At 40.5% G+C, this 15123-nt stretch overlaps 1 protein-coding gene across 3 annotated transcripts in view; it reads left to right on the top strand.

Moving 5' to 3' along the window:
- Positions 1 to 6099: 6099 nt before the first annotated feature.
- The window catches only part of GPAT3 (glycerol-3-phosphate acyltransferase 3), an 81964-nt gene continuing 72940 nt past the window's right edge, over positions 6100 to 15123 (top strand). For 2 of the 3 annotated variants that reach the window (XR_002779403.1, XM_011356333.2), the window contains exons 1-2: positions 6606 to 6746; positions 14155 to 14221. Coding sequence is in view for 2 of the 3 variants with exons in the window: in XM_011356333.2 (XP_011354635.1) it covers positions 6606 to 6746; positions 14155 to 14221 (208 nt within the window). In the remaining variant the exon portion in view is untranslated. Of the gene's footprint in view, positions 6747 to 14154; positions 14222 to 15123 lie in introns of all 3 variants that reach the window. The other variant, XM_023528443.1, reaches the window with a different exon arrangement.

Here is a 15123-nt window from a genome sequence, read left to right as displayed (position 1 = left end):
ACTCCAGGGAGGAGATACCCGGAGGAGACAAATGAAGAGTAATGGGACTGTGTTATAACAGTCATCATGGTAGTTGAAGAAATTTTATTTTTAACAGAGGCCAGAGTACATTGAAGCAACTAATTAGTCAGCAGGTTGTTTTCTTTTTAATTGTTGTTGTCAGCTACTTGCTCTCTGCTCAAAATGAAATGAACTTTAGTACTATTTCTTACAAGGTGGTGACAGCAATCCATTAATTAAAGGCAACTCTTATGTTTCAAAAAATTTTTTAAATTATGAACTTGCAGAATGAAAGACTCCAAGACTAATCCTGGGATAAATTTGACTGTTATCTTTAATTACTAATCTACTAATTTTTATTCTGCTTTAGTGAAGGGAAGTTATGCCCCTAAATAATATTTAAGATCCCAGTTTCCACTCGTGACCACTTGTCCTAATATACAATTTAGAGCTGCATTTGGTCTTTAAAATAAACTTGATGGTCTTTCTGATGTGTGCCCCTGGCCAGGCTATAGTCTTCAGTTACTCAAACAATAATCTAGGTGTTGCTGTAAAGTTATTTTTTCGATATGATTAAAGTCCATAGTCAGCTGACTTTAAGTAAGACAGATTATCCTAGATAATCTGAGTGGGTCTGAGTCAATCAGTCCAAAAGCCTTAAAAGCAGAGCTGAGACTTTTCTGAAGAAGAAACTCCACTTGTGGACTGCAGCTTTTTGTGCCTGAGAGTTTTGGCATGCCCTTCCTGATAGGCTGTCCTGTGGCTTTCAGGTGTGCCTAGCAGGTGCCCACAATCACATAAATGAATAAATCTCTTAATATATATTTCCCCCCCATTCTGCTTCTCTGGCTTAACCCTGACAGAGTTTGTGGTAGCAGAAGTGGTTATAGAGAAACAAAATCTTAAGGACGAGTTTTCTAGGATGGTGTTCTCATCTGATTAGACTTAAACGCACTAATGCCTCTATTTTCAGTGGTAAAGAGGGCACTGGGAGTCCATGTCAACGTATGGTAAGAGATACACAAAATATGGCTATTGGCTACTCCTGATTAGTATCAACAGAAGGCAAGTTTCCGGGTGACCGTGTATTTGCTATTTTAGAACATTTTAGTCGAACTAAGGAATATAATGAGGTTGGCTAGTTGCTCCTAACTGAACTCTAGATATTCATGGTCTCTCAATTAATTTCCAAACTTGAGCCAGTTTATAGACCCAGAACCACGTGCAAGAAGGGGAGACTCAGTCCCCTCGAGGACTACCAAAATTCTACACTGTTAGTCTGTCTCCCAGTCTTCCTCAGAGGGACCTACGGACATTTACCAGAGTGACTGTACATTGAAGGAAAATAATCAGACTTTTCAGGGAATACTGGACACTGTTCCTGAATTGACACTAACTTCAAAATATCACTCTGATCTACCTATAAGAATAGGAGTTTATGGTGAACAATGGAGTTTTAGCTCAGATCCATCTAACAGCGGGCCTAATGACTCCCTAAATCCAACCTGTGGTTATTTTTCCAGTTCTTGAATGCATAAATAGAATAGACATACTCAGCAACTGGCAGGATCCCCATGTTGGATCCCTAACTTGTGGAGTGAGTGATATTTAGATGAGAGATCAGGAGAGGTGTGCAGGAACTAGGGGTTGTGGGGAGAGCATTGTGATGTAATCAAAGACCCAGAGAAGAAATCCTGCAGAAACCAGGGGAAAGTAACCAGGGGAAAGTAAGAAAGGTTTTGCTGAAATGTGATGGAAGTTAAAGTTGGAGTGCTTCAGGATCTAACCTAAGATGTTCGATATTTGGACTTTCATTTGTGACCTTTAGGGAGCCACTGCTGGCTTTGAATAATAGTGTGGTATGAAATAAAATTCTGTGCAGGTGGAGAAGGAATGGAATAATGGGTAAGGAGTTACAATGACTATGTGGGTCCTAATATTAAGCCGTTTACAGTGGGATGATGAAGCAAATACACAAATCAAGGTAGGATATGATGAAGCCCCAAGAAAGGTGTGAAATCAGAGAAAAGAGAGGTCTCTAAAAGAGACTGGAGACAAGAAATGCAAAACTTGTCTGTTTAATAAAATGCTTCAGCAACTGCTTCACTCCCAGATTTCTCCATTCTACCCTACCTCTTAAATTAAATCAATATTTATTATTGGGCTCCAACTATGACATCATATTTGCCATAAACATCTATTCATGAGAGTACTGATATTTGCTCAAAATTTTTTAACCTATTCCCATTGCCCATAATTGTTGTCAAAGCAAGGATATGAAGAAGATACAAATAATAGGAGTTCTGGGGTCAGCTCTTCAGAATCAATTCTTTATTATGTTGGCTTCCAAAGACTTACCTGGACCTCACAGCCTTTTGTTATCACTTAAATATAACACTCCCCTCTTTGGCCATATTCTAAGGGCTTGCTGCTCACGGCGTAGTTGGTAGACCAACATCAACATCATCTGGGAGCTCATTAAAATGCGGAATCTCAGTCCCCCTCCCAGCCTTACTGACTAAAAATCTTCCTTTTACAAGTGCCCCAAGGATTTCTACCCAGTAAGGTTTGAGAAGCTCTGGACTAGATGCTAATCCTTTTTCTTCATGTTTCAATACAACATTTGGCATCAGATATTCACAAGGGGTCATGCAGGGACTTGACAGTGAGTTTTGTCAAAGAATCTAATATTTTAGACTGGAAGGGATCTTAGAAATTATGTAGGCATAAAGGAATCATGTGACTTAGCATTCAAACCAGGACATTTTTGAGAGTGAAAGGAAGTGTTACTTAAATATATTCTAGAACAATAGGTAAAAACGGGATTGTACAAAAAACCTTATTATTGAACATTTGCTATCAGCTAAATTTTAAATACATAATCTCCAACCCCAATAACAACCTCTCCATATATGTGTATTATCTCAGTTTACAGAGATAGTATATGTATTGGGTTGAATTGTAGCCTCCCAAGAGATATGTCCAAATCCTAAATGCCTGTTTCTGTGAATATAATATCTTTTGGAAAAAAGATTTTTGTAGAGTAAGCAAAAATCTCAAGATGAGATCATCCTAGATTAGGGAGAGCCCTAAATCAAGGATGATAACTGTCTTTAAAGAAATAGGAAGAAAAGGCGTAGGAAGAAGGCCATGTGAAGCCTAAAGCAGTGAGTGGAGTTATGCAGGCCCAAGCCAGGTTGTGCTGGGAGCCACCAGAAGTTGGAAGAAGCAAAGGAAAGATATTCCCCTAGAGCCTTTGGAGGGAATGTGACTCAGCAGACATCTTGATTTCAGACTTCTGGCTTTCAGAACTGAGAATAAATTTCTGTTGTTTTAAGTCTCTAAGTTTGTGGTAATTTGTTAAGGCAGCCCTGGAAAACTAATCCAGTAAGTGAAGAGGGTCCTAATTGCAGGAAGGGAGTAGGGGTTCTACCTAGGTTTAATTGAATGAGCCTTAAAGGGAATAGGAGAAGAGAGAGGTGAGTCAAAGGGAGGGTATAAAGGGAACAGTGGGACCTCTGCCATTTCTTCTCTTCCTTTTCCCTCCCTCATCACTGAAAAGGTGAGTTTATCTTGGCTTTCCTGTGTTTTAGGTGAGAAAAAGATGGAGGAGAGCTTTTGCACTTGCGGTAGGCTGCCTTTTGATCCCTGCAGAGAGCTTTGTCATTCACAAGTGGTTTCAAACACAATCACATTTGACCTTAAAAAGAATCCATTTACTGGTGAGATAGACAAAGCACAGAAGGACTAAATGAATTGTTCAAACTTATAAGTGTCTGGGCTGGAGTCAATTTAAGACTCCAAATTGCATGTCATTACTATTGCATAAAAATTACAAGGACTCAGACCAGTGAGAAATCAAGCAGCACCTGGAGGGTTGGAGAAACTCAGTTTTATTACACTAGTGGTCGCAGAAGAGCTAGTGCTCTGAAAATCTGGGCCCAGAGCTCAGGGAAAAATTTTCTTTTATAGTGTTATAGTTGCCAGCCACCGAAAGACACATGGACCACCAGAAATCAGTGAGTTATAGGAAACACACTCTTTATTCAGCCAGCTGGGTCTGCCAGGAGTACGCAGACCCCAAATTAAGCAGCCCCGAAATGTAGTGGTACAGAGTTTTTAAGCCCTAAATCCCATTCCTCATTGTGTCTTAAACACAAAAGTCTATTTTTCTCCTATTCACTACCTGTCATCCCATAGGTTGAGTGTGCAAGTGGGGGTACAGAAGCAGAAAGCTTATTGTTAGAATGTTATATTCCCATGGATGATAGCCTATGTTCCCATGGGCGATAGTCAAGCAGTAATTTTCCAGCCAGCACAATAGGGCTTATCTGCAAACACACAAAAGGGAGTACATCTGTTTAAGCACTAAAGGAATACATCTGTTATCTAGATAGAACATTCCAAGGTGGGGGGCAGTGAGTCTTCAGTTGATTTTGAGACCACCTTGCCCTTTGGCCTATGCAGCAAGCATGTTTACAAAAACAAGACAAAGAGCTGATTACAAGGTTAAACATTTGAGTGGAAAATTCCTGAAATTTCCTCTTCATTACCATTTCACCATTCTGTGGGACAATAACTCTTCCATAATAGTAAAGAACTCAAAACAAAGAAAACACGGAGTTAAGTCATGAGCAACAGAAATCATTGGAGATTCTGGGCACTCAGCATCTGTGTCTGGATAGGCAGAAAGAGGTCTTCCCAAAGCTGCCTGCTTTGTCGGGTAAATTTTGCTGGGACTTTGTTGGGTAAACTTTGGTACATTTCGCATTCCTTAGGAAGTAAAAGGAGAGTAAGTTTTGCCTGAACGTATAGTATTAAATGAGTCAGTATAATCTTTGAAGTTTTGTGCTAAATCTGTGTTTGTTTTCAGCAAGGATTTTGGAAAGATTTTAGCAATTGTGTTTTCTTTGTTTTTATAAACTGGCAGACTATGAAGAGGTTTAATTTTAAGAAAACAAATGCCTGAAATGTCTTCATTCATAACTTTGTTTTTATGACCAAGTTGTAATTTCCCTCCCTTCTTAGTGGGGCAGGAGGTTTGTGATACCTACCTGGCAGGAGATGCAGGGACAAATATTTACATTTGCAGTGAAGCTTCTCGCCTTTCTTCCATCTCCTACTTCTCCACACCCTGGGTAAGGGCGGCTTTCTTTGCAGAATTGGCTACCAACCCTGTTTCCATTCAGTTTGCTGGCCCTCCCAGTTTTTCCAGCTTGAAATAACACGCGAAAGAGAACTGTATGAAATTTTGGTCCCATTCAGTGATGATCTGGAAACCCCGAGCAGCTCGATTTTCTTATATACTACACTTTCAACATTCCTTCTCATGCTCATTCTTAAAATCAGATCCGGTCTTTAAGAGACACGAACCGTAGAGTAGTAAATACCCGTATAGGGTTCTGCCCTTCATTGTTCTAATCAGCACTAGCTAGCAAGGTAGCAGTGCGGGGACTGAATATCCAGGAGGCGCTGTCAGCTTGGTGAAGGCTTGCGCGGGCCTGGCATTTTTCTGCAGTTTCGGTGAGCTTGAGAGTGTCGGGTGAATGATAGGGGAAGCTGTGGTTGGGAAATTACCCCGGCAAGAGTGCGACCCTCAGCCGAAGGAGCTCTGTGTTAGGGAGATGGCGTCTAAGTGGAGTACGCGCCTTGTGGGGAGAGCTTTTCACCCCGCTGATTAGCTCAGCTCCGTACGGGACGGAGGGGAAGGTGTGGGAGACCTAGAAGCGGCGCCAGCGGCAGCTCAGCAGCGCTCTGAGCTTTTCTCTCTCCCTGAAAGCTCTTCCCAGAGGTCGTTTTACACCCACACAAACAAGACCTTCTCAAGAGACCCGGACATGCCAGTAGTTCATTTTGGGGGTGAAGAAAATGCTAACAGTTTCAGATGAAAACTCTCCGCCCTACGGGACTTTCGCTGAGTCCTGGGGGGCGGGGGACGGGGGGAGGTGGGACGAACCGAGGACGCCCAGGAGGCTGTAGCGCTCTTAGAGGAGGTCACCGCTGGATGCTCCCGGTTGGGTGGCGGAGGAGGGGGAGGCGAGGGCAACGCGCGGAAATAGGGCGTCGGGTGGCGGAACGCGGCCAGCCGCCAGCACAGTCCTGGGCCTGGCGCCAGTTCCGTCGCGGCCGGTGCTGCGGTGCGGTGTGCTGGCGGGGATCCTCGCTCCCAGAGGTCCTCTGTGAGTCACCGCTGAGTTGTCGCGATCGCCACCCAGAGGAAATCAGGCAGAGCGTAGGGCGCGTTCCCGGCTGCACTCGCGCGCCCTGCCCGCGCCGCTGAGCCCCATCGCTCGCCCTAGCCCCCTTCTTCTCGCGGGTGCTCCTAGGTCTGGTGCGTTGCGGTGGCTTCGGCGCGGGCCTGAGCCTTCGCAGAGAAAGAGTTAACCCGCTGGAGCGAGGAGGAGCCGAAGAGGAAGGAAGGAAATTATCGGCGTTCTGAAAGTTTTTCCTTCCTCTCTTTTTTTTCCGCGGCAGAGGTGAGTGCGGGCAGGCGGCGGCGCTGACCCGTCTCTGCTCGCGGAGCTGCCGCCCGATTGCCTGGGGACAGGGACAGCTCGTGCTCGCGGACTTCTTCTAGGACCCTTTTCGAAAGGGAACGCCAAGCCATGGAGGGCGCAGAGCTGGCCGTGAAGATCTTTTCCATCTGGCTGACGCTGGTGCTCGGCTTCATCCTCCTGCCTTCTGCCTTTGGGGTGTCTTTGGGCATTTCTGAGATCTATATGAAGATCCTGGTGAAAACTTTAGAGGTGAGTGCCAGCAGGGAGGCGGCGTCCCTGCACCTCCGAGCGCTTGACGTAGAATCCGGGGAGGTGGGGGCCGAGGATAGAATTGAGTTGACGCGAGGGGACCAGTTCGGAAGGTCAGCGGTTCGCAGGAGTGTGCGTTTCGGTTTATCCTCCAAGGAAGCTCCAAGACAGCCTCCCGGCTTCTCCCGCAGAGCTGAAGGGATCCCGGCTGAGATTACTGGAACACCTTATTGTTCCTCTGGTTGATAGCAGAACCATCCCACCCCTTGTCCTGTTGTTGTTGTTGTTGTTGTTGTTGTTATTAACTGATTAGAATAACAGTGTGACCGCCTTTTATATCATCGGATTTCTTTTTATCCATTATGCAGTACAGCTGTCATTTCACTCACTTTAATTTTTACAGCCCCAAGTTTCAGAGGTCCCTTCATGTATTCACTCACTTTAATTTTTACAGCCCCAAGTTTCAGAGGTCCCTTCAGGCATTCTGTCCAGAAAGGTATCATGTTCTAGTTTATGCTGAGGATAAGAAACCAATTGCTGAGTGGTAGGAAAAAAAAAAAATCTGATTATATTTTAATGGAGTCATGGAAATTTTATCTGAACAATGGCACTTGAAATGTTATTGACCTCAGCTCTCCCTAATCTCGTTTCCAAATTCTGCAAAGAAAGGTATTAGATGGAAGTGGGCCTGGTGGGGAACAACTGCAGAGTACCCTTATACAGGGTATATTAAATTACAAAGGGTTTTCCCATTTACTATCTCATCATCTGCTCCCCAAAAGCCTTGGAAGTGATAACAGAGGCTCAGAGAAGTACAGTGGTTTGTTTGAATGAAGTGGTCTTAACTGAGAAGAGGGCGTGTTTACCTAGTGGTTAGGAGTACAGATTTGCCAAAATCCCAGCTTTGCTTCTCAATACATGTCTTTAGGGAAGTCACCTACTTCTTCCTCATTTTTCTAATCTATAAAACAGGAGTAACAATAACACCTCTTTAAGTAAGTTAAGCTATGTCAAGCATCTTAGAAGGGTACCAGTACATGTTAGGTACTATATAAGTGTTTGCTGCTATTAGAGGAATGTTATTATTTTTTAGATTCTCGTGTCTTTGTTATTCTAACTTCTACAGTACCTTCTAATGTGGGTTCTCATTTTTCTGCTCTTATTTTCTGTCTGCCTCCAGGACTTGGCTTTATGTACTCTTCTCTCCTAGCTAGTGGGGTGGCTCCCAGATATACAATCTCCTACCTGGAGATTACCTGCTAATCTCCTACCTACTAATTTCTTGCAAATCTCTTCTACCTGCTAATAATCTCCTGTTTTACCCCCAGATTTTTGTTGCACTTTCTTTTTGCGGTTATTTTTCTGTCTGGTCTTTTGAAGTTATATGTGATTCTTCATCCTCAGCCCTTATGTTTTGAACGTTCTATTGTTTTTACTTGAGAGATATCTCACAGTTTGAACCTCTCTTACTGACTTAACACTCTGAACTTGGTCATACTGTACTGTGAACGTCATAGTGAAGAGGAATTTGCACTCAAAAAGCTAATCTCCTCTTTGTTCTGCCTCTGTGGACATGCTTACTGCATAGGCCAGAGGGCAGAGTGGTCTTGAGATCAACTGAAGACTCTATCTCCCCTATAATTGTTCTGCCTCCATAACAGAAGTATTACCTAAATTCCTAAATCATGTGCTCTGTAACTGCCCATAGCCCATGCTAACTGTAACAGCGAGGATATAAAAGCAAAATTGCTCCTGAGCTCAGGGCCCAGATCTTCAGAGCGCTAGCTCTTCTGGGGCCACCAACGTAATAAACCTGAGTTCTCCAACTCTCATAGTGGTGCATGGTTTTCTTGTTTTGCAACATTTCTGCAACAATAGGTGCCTCTTACTGTTAGACTTCTTCAGAATATTCTCCCATAGCACTTGATCTTTTTTAACTGGTGTTCATGCTTTCTCAGAACTCTGAAATGATTGAGCTGTTCTCCCACACAGTAATGTCTTTTGGAATTTATGCCCCGACTGAGAATAGAGTGCAGGTAAATCGCACACACTGCCTTCCAGGTGCTGATGCCTGTATTTCTTGTTTTAGTAATTCAAGATACAGTTAAAGATACGGCAAGGGGAGAGGACAGCTAGTTGCTGTCAGCCTGGCCAATAGCTACTATACTTTGAAAGGATAACTCCATTCCAGGATCAGGCTTTCAATTCGGCAGGGCCTCAGATTTTCATTTTTGTCCATCTAGATTTGAAGAGACTTTCAGAGATATACTCTCTGTTAATCAAAAGCTCAAGAATGCCAAATTTGATTTTAGTGGGAGATACACCACCTAGCTTAGAAACCAGGGAGTGGCAGCATAAGGAACCACCCTCTTTGCTAAGACTAAGTTATTAGGTCAGAGAGATGCTTGGCATATGTGGAATTAGAATGGGGATTCATTTTGTGAGCAAGCTCTGACTTGTTGGTTGTAGCTGCCTGGAGGGCCCGTGTTTGGGAGAAGCTGGGCTTATCAGGAAAGAGTTGTGATCCCACAGTGAAATCTGCTTTAGGCACAGGAGAGGGAAATGGCAACCTAGGGCTTTTCATCCTTCAACTAGAACAGCAGTAGATATTTCACAGACGTTTCTGTTAGGCCGGGGTTAGTACAGTGGATTGCTTTTCTTGACTATAGGGATAGTTCCCTTAAAAATTGCACTCGTTTAATGTTAGGAAATCTTTATTAGTATTAAGTATTAGAACATCTTTAGTTCTGGACAAATATCCTGCCCTTTTGTAGATTCCATTCAAGGCCCAGCCTTTCTGTTACTCATTATTCCTTAGTATGTTCTCAACTTATTTGGTTGTTTCTTTTGCATTCCAGTCCCAAGAACATTCTTTGGTCTCTTTGATTGGAATTGGAGATTTCTCAAATTTCTCAAAATGTTACAATTTACATACTACTTTAAAAGGTCATTTAGTTTTGTACATTATATGTTTACTTTTATAAGTTTTATTGACAATGGGTGGCTTTTTCATGACCATGAATGCTAATTCTGGAAGCTGAAATGTGTGGGGTGCCTTCTGAATAAATGAGTATGGTAGTTGCTAATTGTCATGTAACTGACTCAGCTATATGCTCTTCTCTGACTCCTCAGCTGCCCATCATTTCAGATAATAATCATTTATTGAGCACCTACTGCATGCTGCCTCTGCATTGCTGCATATTCTAGATGTGTATATAAGCCCCTGATGTGGCAAGCTACTCAAGGACGAAGCTTTAATTCTTAAAATAAATTTAGTCATTCTCTAAACCAGTGATTTTCAAGGGCTATACAATGATTTCTAAGAAATATTATATCTATATTGGGAAAATTGTTTTAGGAATACAAACTATGAAAAGTAAAACTTTTGGCTGAGGGAGGGTGTGTAGTGAATGATCCATTTAGGTGATATGTATCTGAATCTCTAGAAGGGCATTTGTGAACTTTTTATGTTTATCAGAGAGGAGCATGGATTAAAGGTTGAAAATGCTATTCACAATCATGACACTTAATTGTTAGGTTAATGATGAGAGTGAGGGTGGTGAAGGATTGCTATTCATTGGCCTAAGGTGAGACAGGGCACTTAACATCTTAACCTTAGTTTTTACATGTGTATATAGGAATACACCTCTTGGAGTAATTGTGCAGATACAGTGAGGAGAGGGGAATGAAAGTAATTGATACATAGTAGGCGCTCAACTCTTGGTGGAGTTTAAACACTCTGGTTTTTAAATTTTTTTAAAATTTATTTTGCTACTCTATGACTAAGATTTACCTACCTTTATATCTTTGATGGGTCAGCATGCATTCCTGGAGAAGATAATTCCTGCCTTTTATTTTACTTATTATTCTTTCCCTTACCCTCTTTTTCAATACATCAGTTAGTTTTCCATCTTTTTAAAAAGGCATGTCGATAATTCATATGGTTATGTTATCATAATACTTAGTTATTATCCCTGATGTTCGAAATACAACGAATGTGTTAGAAGGCCATGGCTGTTTACAATCGTAAGTTATAGTAAAAGCTACTAAGGCAATGTGCTTTTTATTTAACTTAATTCCACAACAGTTCTCTGAGATAGGGCCCATTATTACTCTTATTGATAGATTAGGGAATGGAGGTTCAGAGAAAATTTGTCAACAGTAGTAGATAAATGTCATACAGTGGTAGAATCAGAATTTTAATTTGAATCTAGAGCCTGAGTTCTTACTCTGCTGAGATGACAGCCTCTGCCAAGAAACTGTTTTATTATGCTACAGATGATGGCCTGCTATTATTTGAGTAAGCCTAACATTTTGAATTTTTATATAACTTTATGTACTTTTCCTCCTCTCTTTAGTTACTTCTTAAATGTCTCTTTAGTGTAAAAACTGAAAGTTGTAATTGTCTAGGTGACAGTGTCACATTTTTGCAAGTTTTTGGCCTAAGCTTTAAAAATTAGACTTAATCTCTTTTCTGTGCATTGTGGACAGCTGCTTTTTTTCCCTCAAGGGGATTTTGAAATTAAGTAGAGTGAGAACCTGATTGAAAGTATCTTTGAACTGTCTTTGGTAGTGGGAGCGTGAGATGGGGAGTAGTAATGGGATTTGTTAGACGCCACTACTGTACTTCAGAGCCGTCTTGTGGACAGAGCTGGACCTTTCCTGGTTTCGTGAGGCAGATGTATTCTGAGATACCTCTGGAAGAGATTTAAAATCTCTGAAGAGACATTTTGCCTCTGCGTTGGGCTGTCTCGATCAGCTAGAGAAGCTGGTGTGATGAAAGAAGAATAGGTATTTTTTGGGAAATGGCACAGGATGGTCCGAAAAAAAACCTGGTTATTTTAGTACTTGAAGTGTGGGGTATGGGAGAGGAGTAAGCCAACATTTTTCTACTTTGTGGCCTATTGTGTGGTGGTATCGGATAGATTATTTTCTTTAATCTTACAACAACATTTGGTAATTGCCTCTGGTTTAGAGATGATGAAAATGAGGCCCCAAGGCGTTAAAGTATTTTGTCTGAGATGATTACAGCCTGGATGTGGCAGAACTGCAATTCATTCGTACATTTATCTGGCTGCAGAGCATAGGCACATTTTCACTTTCACTGGAGAGTAAACCCAAAGAAGAAAGAGGTTTTCCAGTATAAATTCCATTTTGCAATAAATGACTTCTCCTCCAACCTTAAAATTTGCTAGCCTTGAACACTGTAACTGCATTCTGTAGGACAGACCTGTGGAGTTACCACTTCAGGAGATGTTACGTGTTCTGAAACTTGCCTGGTGACAGAACATAAAGCTCTTTGTAGCACATTATGATATTTGATCAATGCCCCTGTATTAGTTTGCTAGGGCCACCATAACAAACTACCACAGACTGGGTGGCTTAAACCACAGAAATTTATTTCCTCACAGTTCTTTCTGGAGGCTAGAAGTTCATCAAGGTGTTGGCAGGTTGAGGCCTCTCTCCTTGGATTGCAGATGGGTGCCTTCTTGCTGTGTCCTCACATGGCCTTTCCTCTGTGTTTGTGCGTCTCTGGTGTCCCTTTGTTCGTCCAAATTTCCTCTCCTTATAAGGATGCCAGGTAGATCGTATTAGGGCCCACCCTAAAGACTTCACTTTAACATATCTCTTCCTTTAAATGTCCTAGATCCAAATACAGTTACTTTCTGATGTACTGGGGCTTGGGGCTTCAACATATGAATTTGGGGGGATACAATTCAGACAAACCATAATAGCCACAAAATATCAATATTTTCCATCATATGAGCATACAATAATTGTCCTCATTGAAGGTAATTACTATTTATATAAAGTATAAAATCGCATGCCTACAATAAAAAAAATTGGGCTCCAAGATTAATAAAGATTGATTGTTTACAATATTTTATTTTAATCATATCTTTAATCTACTTACAAATGACCAAAGCTTTGGTCTACTTACAAATGACCAAAGCTTTAAGTTGAAAACTATAGAAATAAACCTTTACCTCTATTGAGAAAAGGTGGGAGGTCTAGAATTTGAGAACTCCTACACTAAGCCAGCTAGGAAGAGAAAAAGACACAACCAAATTAAGACTGAGTCTTATTATCATTTGTGATTTGCCACTTGAAGCCGGGAAGATTAAGCCTCTATTTATAGGCTGTTCTCTAAGCACAAATTACACGTTCTTACTTGGCTCTTAGGGATGGTATGCAGAGGTCCTGATGTATTCAGATCATGCCTTACTCTTTGACCTTTATGTACATGTTTTAGGGTGTTTATTCTCTATCAGTTATTTTCTTACTTATTTGAAATTGTTTTTTCACCTGTGTTTAATCCCTCTGAATTTAGCAATAACTGAGATTTTTGCCTTGATATATTTAATAAATTCTGTCTTTTTGCCCCTTTAAGGGCACTTAAATTCACAGTTTTTACATGTGTTAATTATAATTATCACAATGTATTTTACCTCTTATTTTGCTCTTCCCCTACCCCAAATCAGTCAATTTAGCCATTGGTAGCTTCTGGAATTGTAGTCATCTAAATATTTTAAAGGCTTCTTTTCTAAACTAGAAAAATAGCCATTTAGATTTTCTGGAATGCTGTCAGCAAAGTTCACTTGTAGTGTTTGAACTATGATGGTAATGGTAGATAATTTTGGAAATGTAAAAACAAAGTATAAAGAAAATGACAAGTCACATCTTGGTATTTGGGAGCTGATTTTTCCTGCCCTTAACTTTTCTCAAATCTGTGGATCCTCATAATCATAACATTTTTCCTATGCATCTTAAAACATAAGTGACCAGGTGGGCATATGATTTCTTTATTTGTCAACTTCACAGATTCCTTTTCAGCTTTCCAGATCTCATGCTATCTCTTTCTGCAAGCTTATCTTTGATGCTGGCAATTAGGCCTTTTTGAATGTGTCTCATTCTTGAATGTCTAATTTGTTATGAAAATAATAGCTATTCTTTAGGTCCTGGTTTTTACATGTGTTAATCTCATTTAATCCTCATGGCAACTTGATGGGATGGGAACTATTATCCTCACTTTACAGATGAGGAAACTGAAGCCTAGAGTTATTAAGTAAGTTTAAACCCAGAGAGTCTTGATGTCATAACCTGTGCTCATGCCCAACATGTTTCACTATCTTTTGAAGGAGTAATTTATTGAGATACAAGGTATATGGGAGGGGTTTAAAGAGAGTAAACATGATCTTTTCCTTCTATTAGGGCATCATCAGTAACTAACATAAGAGTATCCCTGGGTCTGGGCTATTGCTACATCCGAGGTTCGCTGGGGGATCACTTTAATTCAAAGAGTGCCAAGGCTTAATGTTTAATTTTACTTATCTATAAAAGCATGGTTTAAGTACTCTCCATTGTGTCTGTGGAACAGTTTAAATGAATACTTCTTGTTTTTGAACAGTGGGCCACATTGCGAATTGAAAAAAGCGTCCCAGAAGAGTCATTTATTAAAAACTCAGCTTCTGTTGGTAAGTCTTCCTTTTCATTACGATGGCTAAAATATCCAAAATATGATGATGTAAAATATCCCATTTACATCTACTCAATTTGAACTTGAAATAAGCAGTGCATTCTATAAGGCTTTGGATTGTTCATAATTCTCTTTGTGCAAAATAGCAGTTTTCTGAGTTTTGAGTGAGTTGTTACTGTAAAGGAGATAATATTTGATAGTTCATCTATGTGTTCTACAGGGTATTTCTAAAGGTGTGCATTTAAAAGTGGCTGTCCATGGTTTTGAAGATGTAGTCAATGGTTTAAAAAAAAAAAAAAAGAATATCTGGATTACCTGGGAATTAATTAAACCTATTTTTGAAGTTTCATTTTCATTTTATTCTAATTTGTAGTTCTCAAAGTATGTTCCTCAGAATACTCTTTCCTGCTAAAGGCTAATTGGTAATACATGAAATAAAAAATAACTCCCCCGTGCTATAAGCTTGGGAATCACCACATACTACTCCTTCCTTTTGGAGAGTAATATTGCACAGAAATAAAGGTTCAGAAATGTCCTGCAGTAAAGAAACTCGTTTAGTTTTGTTAGAAGTGAATTAACAAATCAACCGAGCTAACCAGTCACTGCTTCTATTTGTGAGCTTTGCTTTTATTATAAAAACTCTTTCACTTGGGGTAAAATTGTTTAAGACACCAGGAGTAGAACTTTATGGGAGCGATGGCTATAAAATTAGGAAGAAATGAATCACCACATTTAATTAAAAGACTAAGCTTTTTATGCGTTTTTCAAAAATAATTATTGAAACAATTTTGTGTCCATCTAATTCAGGATTAAAGAAAGTCAAAATGTCAAACGCTTCACTAGGAGCAGTTTATCTTCTGGAGGCTTGTGTAAGAGGAATTGTAGAAACTGTATACTGTA

Source organism: Pteropus vampyrus, unplaced genomic scaffold (genome assembly GCF_000151845.1).
Source record: "Pteropus vampyrus isolate Shadow unplaced genomic scaffold, Pvam_2.0 Scaffold25, whole genome shotgun sequence".
Lineage (NCBI taxonomy): Eukaryota > Metazoa > Chordata > Mammalia > Chiroptera > Pteropodidae > Pteropus > Pteropus vampyrus.
Note: the sequence above shows the minus strand (reverse complement) of the source record. Positions and strands in the feature narration are given on the sequence as shown.